General features: G+C 45.5%; 1 protein-coding gene across 1 annotated transcript in view; it reads left to right on the forward strand.

The window, feature by feature from the left end:
• RNF43 (ring finger protein 43) overlaps positions 1 to 6271 on the forward strand; it is a 58494-nt gene extending 52223 nt beyond the window's left edge. The window contains exon 9 of the mRNA XM_075720059.1: positions 6228 to 6271. Coding sequence (XP_075576174.1) covers positions 6228 to 6271 — 44 coding nt within the window. The remainder of the gene's footprint in view (positions 1 to 6227) is intronic.
• The last annotated feature ends 309 nt before the right edge of the window (positions 6272 to 6580 follow it).

Here is a 6580-nt window from a genome sequence, read left to right on the forward strand (position 1 = left end):
TTGCAGCAAGCAGGTGAATGAGGGTGGTTTGCTGAAGGTGCTCTGGCTGCCAGTAGACCTGGTACCTTCATGGTGGGCTTTCCTACAGGACCACTGACAACAGAAGTGTTTCAGAGCTCACCTGTCTGGAGATGATGGCCTGAATGATTAGCAAGTCTGTTAATGAGTGCACCAAACCCTGCAGTCTCGTCCTAAAACAATACAAATGAGAAACAAGGTGGCTATTTCTAACTAAACATCTCTAGCAGCTGGAATATGTCCCAAAGGAAGAGGTGGGACCACGTTTCTCAGTGCCTTTACATCAGTCTGGATGTCTTACAGGCAGAGTCATTATTGTTAAGGCTTATTGGGCCCTAGTTGTTTTAGCTAACCCCAGCTAAGTGGAATCAATACGGAAGGAAGTATACCTGGCTGGTGGCAGTAGGAGAACAGATTAAATGAGTTTATGGATTTGCACATCCCTCATTTCTCACCTGCCTCTGTTGTGTGGGAGTTGCTTTTTAGTGTCTTTTGGAAACCAGATGTAATTAAAGTTTGGCCTTTTGCCTAACTGCTGTACATCTCTTGCTGAGAGAGGGAAAATGCATTTGAGATGAGGCTGTTTGAAAGAACATAACTGAGTTTAGCTCCCAGGTCTTGCGCTCTCAGACGCCTCTGAATACAACAACTTGTGAGTCAGCATGGGCAGGTGCTGGCTCCGAGCAGAGCCTGGCTCCCTTCCTCACCCTGCCACTGACTCACTGCAGGTCCTCGGGCAAATCATTTTGATTTAGGTACCCAATACAGATCTAGCTGCCTAATTTCTGTTAAAATGCTGGCCTTAAACTCGTGACTCACTGTGCTCCTTGTGCTGCTGAGATAATAACTTCCTCCCCGTGCTCGTCTATCCAGCCCTATTCCACACCCAGGCTCCTGGTGGTGGAGAGCCTACTGAGGAGGCAGCAGGAAAGGGGGAGAGGCTGGATGGGGCACAGTGCTGGCTGCCTGTGGCACTCCAGGCTCCCAGACTCCCAGGAACAGATTTTTTTTTTTTTTTTTTTTTTTTCCTCCCAGGCACAGAAGTGCCTGACACTGCAGATGGGTGATATGGGAGGTTCTTCAAAGGGCCCAGAGGGATGCTGCCATTTTGAGAGATCAGGAGGCAGCAGTGCAGAGATGTCTCTCTGGTTTGCAGGCAGCTCTGAGAGGCAAACTCTCCCCTGAGCTGGAGGCAGTGGACAGCAATACTGCCAGGGCACAGCCCTCCCAGGATCACAGCAGGGGACCTCCACATGGAGAGAGTACTGCTGGTGTGAGGGCAGGCTGCTCAGGAGTTGCTTTGAGCTCCCATTTCAAAATGAAACTGGAAGGACTCCCCAAGCCACCAGAGCAGGAGTCTGTGCACCTAACATGGGGTGCTGGGTGCTGCAGTGTCCAGGGCATTGCAAGCATTTGTGCTGTGATGCCTCTATCTCTTTGTAGATGGTACCAGCAGCCCAGATGTGTGCCCACCTCCTGATGGCGAAGGCTCTCTGACACCCACCCAGAGCCAGTGCCAGAGTGCTTTGCCAAGCACACATAGCCTTCATTCCCTCCTACCTCCCTCTACCAGGAGCTAGTAGGACCAATGTGTTTGAAAGCAGCGTGACTCGATGTCTATTTGACTGCAGTAGCTTCTGTGGATGCTTTTAGGACCAGCCAGAGAGTCAGAATCTCCTTGTAAGATTGAGAAGATACATAGAAAGGAAGGATTTAACTTTATTAGGAACTGAGAACAGTTGAAGAGGGCAGGAGCTCATGCAGGGCTTATGCAGAAAAGCCACCAGGCTGAAAACACATTGGTTGACATAACACAGCCTCTGAGTTATAATCACATTGGTTCTTTATCTTAGAAAGGGACTGGACATAGATTAATAGAGAACAAGTAAAAAGAGCAAAGAACAATATCAGTAGACAGTCCCATATAAGCAGGACACAAAAAATAGACAAGGAGACCAAGGAGAAATGCATATATGCGTCTAGATAAATGTTGTAAGGCTAAAAATATAAATGGATGAATTACAGAAAGCCTGGCTTTAAATTAAAGTTTTGACATAAACTTTTCAGAAACCCAGTTTAAAAAAAAACCCACAAACAGTGGGACCCTGTAATTCTCAGGTGAAATTACAGAGAGGAGAAGAGTGTGTCTCTTCTGGTGGCATGGGAGGGGCACTATGCATTAAGAAGAGTGTAAAGTCCAATGACAAGTAACACAAAAATCCCCAATTGTGCCTAAGTAGGAGTATGGTGTTAGGGTTATAATACATTGCATTAGCAAAAAAGGACGCTATGTATACATGAGAATCTTCTTCAAATAATACTAAAAGAAGCAGTCAAAAGAATAAGATGCTTTTGGGCACAGGGATCATTTAAAGCCCCAGAAAAGGGCTGGCCAAGCAGCTGAGCAGAGAGGGCAATTAGAAGCAAGAAGCCATTCTTCCAAAGCAAAGGTGTGGCTAGACAAAGAAATCAGAGAAGAGCTGGATGCAAAGTGAAGTGCAGAGCCATGGTGAGGCAGGCCAGGAAAGATTTCTATGAACAACCTGTGAAAAAGAGAGAGACTATCAATGCAAATGTTTTCAACTCCATCAGAAGGAAGAAGGCTGCCAGAGGCTCTGCAGGTCCAGGGAGTAACACAGGTCTAAGAGGGATGTTCAAGGGCTGTAACTGCATAGCAGAAAAGCAAACTGAATTTATTGCATTAGTGATCAGCGTGGAAGTGCTTGAGGACGTTCTCACCCTGGCATATCTCCATTCAGGGCATGGAGTAGAGGATCCCTCATAAATCAAATCATCAGTTTGAGCGTTTCTGAAATGCATCAATAAAGTGGATAGTAACAAACGGCCAGGGCTACAGATCACTCACCTGGGCATCATGCAGGGGCTCAAGCACAAAACTGCTAAATCTCAAATGTGGACAGCAATCTGTTACCCATGCCCAGAGCCAGAAGGAAGAGCTGAGGGCAATATCAGCTTGAAATAGCTGAAGCCACAGAATGATGAGCCTGACTTTCCTGCCAAGCAAATCGTTAAAAATTCAAATACAGGGTCTGACTTGTAGGCACACAGCTAAATGTGAAAACCAGGGGAGGAGGCAACACAACTTTTGTAGAGAGATAATGCCTCGCAGATCTTTTAGGGGAATGAAGCTCTCAAAAGGATAAAAGGGAATGTGCTCTCATAGGTAACTTGCTAAAAAATAGGAGACAAAGTACAGATCAGTCTTAATGGAGGAAAGTTACTTGGAGAAGGAGCAAAGTGGAGTTCTCCAACTGTCTGCACCTTTCAGCAAGCTCATAAATATCCTGGACAAGGAGAGGAGATAGTAAAGTTTATGAAAGACAAAATCCTTCAGGATTGTCAGATTTAAAACTGGTTACAAAGTGTTACAGAAGGATTTCCCATTGCTGAGTTATCGGGCAATAGAGTGGTGAATGAAATCCCATGTAAGTAGCACAAAATGCCACACATGAGCAGAACTGCTTCTAAGTAAAAATCAAATTATTATTAGGAGCTAGCTGGGAACAAATGCGGGGCAAGCAGAAAATGCCACAATGCAGCTGCATAAGTCTGTGGTGCTTTAACAGCTAGCATTCGCCACTGATCACTGCTTCTCAAAAAAGGATATAGCAGACTTGGGAGAAGTGCAGAAAGGTATTGAGTACAATCACAACAATGAGGTTTTTCTGAGAAAACAAAGAATATAGAGACTTTCATGTGGGGAAAAAGGTAATTAGCAGAGGATATGAAAGAGAGGATATGAAATCAGGAGAGCAGGGGAGAAGGCAGAGAAGAGAGACTCACTGGTGCTTATAACAAAATAAGTGGTGGCATCAAATGGGAACTAGAACCTTTAAAACACCCAATAAGGTAGCACACGCTGTGTAGTGAAACTGGTGCTCATTGCCCAGAGGATGTAGGTGCCAGAAGTAAAATGGGTTCGAGAGCCTAGATCAAGAACTATCAAATGCAGAGATGCAAATATGCTCTCTGGCTCAGGAAGTCCCTAAACCAGGGTTTCCAGAAGCTGACGGTGCTCCTGTGGGATACAGCACCCTCCAGGTGTGTGCTTACCTCACCCAGCTGCAAGGTGAGCCTGAATCTTGGTCCACAGCCCCTGGAGAAACACCATTGGTGCAGGCAGTGCCATGCACTGGCATCATAGGGAATAACGCTGCCCGCAGCCATCGCTAGGGTGCCGCAGATGATCCCAAAGATGCTTTCATGATCTTGGAGTTTATGCTGCTTCCTTGAGCACCTCCACCAGCTTTTCTTAGTGGGGTTTGCATAAAGATACATCCCTACCTCTCTTGCCTGGGAGACTATACCCAGGAGTTGTTTCACTGAAGAATCAATCCTCAAGCAATGCTGAATGGATCCTTTTAAGAGAAGTCAGACAACTAGCAGTGAATTACAGCTAGGCGGCTTCCTAAACCACCCCAGCACACATGGATCTTGTCCCAGAACAGCCAGATTACTCCCAGCACAGGCTGATGAAATCTCTTGATTTCTCTCTCTGGGAAATCTCACCTTCTGCAGCATGCTGTCAGCATCCTCCCCCTCTTCTCTATCTCCTGCTCATCCTCTTAGCCATTCCCTTTCATGTCATGTCTTTGATCTTTACTAGAGAGCAGGAAAAGGATTAGAGGGCAGAAAAAGACCACCATTAAAACCTAATACCCAAAGAACAAGATTTCTGTTGCATCGCCAAGGTGTGCTCCTTCAGGTCATTGCCCCATGTGGGTCTGAATGGCCATTCCAACAGCCGAGGCTCCACCACTTCTCCCAATTCAAGACCTTTTTTTGACCTTCCTTTCTGTATAACAGGGGACACTTACACAGGCACAGTTTTCAGAAAATATTTTAACAATGCTATTTGAGACTCAGGGCATCTGACTGATCACGGAGTGATTGAAGCTGTACGGTCTCTTTTGCGCGACACATAAGCTGGTGTGCATGAGAAGCAGTTGGCAATGGCTTATTCAATGTACTGGTGACACAAATCACAAACACCAGATATGCTCAAACTCTGTCTTCTGTTACTTTGGCCATGCCTGCACATATATGTATATGCACAACACTGTGTCTGTGCATTAATTTTCCCACGTTGATTAGCTACATTTTCAAAGCAGAATCTCATTTGTTTGTTTTCTTCCCATATATTTAATTTTCAAAGCTCCTGTTCCTACAGCTGGTGATATGTAACAAATAAGAATTTGCTGTGACTGTTTTGAAAAGTTGTTTTGAATTGCTCTCTATGAATACCTATATGGGCATTTGTTTCCTTTTGATGTCAGGAACATTCAGGAAAAGGGAAGTGTGAAAAATGATGCATGTATACCTTTATTGGGCTATGCTGACCCTGCATGAGAGCTCTGGGCAGACTTGAGAGACATCTGGGAAAGGGACCGTGGTGTGTGTGTCAACACTCAGTCAGTTAGAGAGAAAGAGACTATCTGAAGCAGTAACTCAGGGTGCACCATTTCTAGGCAGCCCTTATGTTGAATGTTTCAAAGTAAACTACTCAGCACTTGCCTGTCAGTAATTCACCAGGTGGAAGGGGCTGGTGAAGAGCATGAACTACAGTCCTTGCTGGCTGGGCATGAGGTATTGGTATTTCTGGCCAACCACCACTTGTTGGGTTTGGCTTGTTTGGGACTCAGAAGCAATTTATGCAGCCTCTTGAACACCATGAAATGCATGTGCCATCCCTTTCTTGCACACACACACATCACTTGCAGTCTGCTTTTGTTGTCTGGGGTTTCTGTTGTTGCCCCCTGTCCCTGAAAGGTACTGCTGTGGCACTGTGTGAATATGAATCAGTGTTATTTTCTGTTGCTAATAATTTTTAAACTGGTTGTACAGATTTTCCTCAAAGAGCAAACATCAAAAAGCCTCAAAAGCAAATATCCAGTAGTGATGTGAATCCTGGGGTGCACCATGCCCTTAGCCTGTATCTTCTGAAATGTTTAAAGAGTAGCTTGATGTCTTATCTTTACATTTTATTGTGCTTTAACTTAGAGGAATAAACTGTCTGGGGAGGTGGCCCAGTGCCAGTATTTGGCACCCTCCAAAATACTGGGAGAAACTTAGTGGCTTTCACTGCAGCATCTGTTCTCTGTATTGCAGGGTCAAGACCCCAGCAGCTGCAAAGTCCAGGAATGTTCAGCTAGTTGTAGCTGACACTTTTTCCTTTTCTTTGAATGCAGGATCTGAAGAGGAGGTACAGGATGTCCATGAACACTCAGTTTAAAAAAACACTGGTCTGTTTGCTTACTGGAGAGCTGGAGTGGACAAAGATGTTCAGCGTACCAGCCGTAGAGGAGCTCACATATTGCTCTCTGCACAGGCAACATGTAATAACCACCCCTGACCTGCATGGCCCACACCAAGATGCAGACTGCAAATAAGCAATAGGACACTTGTGGTCTCCTCATATATTCCTGTGTTGTGATGGTCACACAAACACAGAGCCATGTTCTCCAGGTCCCCTTCTCCTTTGAAGGCACAGGCAGCCCATCTTCATCCTGTGGCATCTATCTGTGTGGGCTGGCTCGCTCAG

Source organism: Pelecanus crispus, chromosome 12 (assembly GCF_030463565.1).
Source record: "Pelecanus crispus isolate bPelCri1 chromosome 12, bPelCri1.pri, whole genome shotgun sequence".
NCBI classification, from domain to species: Eukaryota; Metazoa; Chordata; class Aves; order Pelecaniformes; family Pelecanidae; genus Pelecanus; species Pelecanus crispus.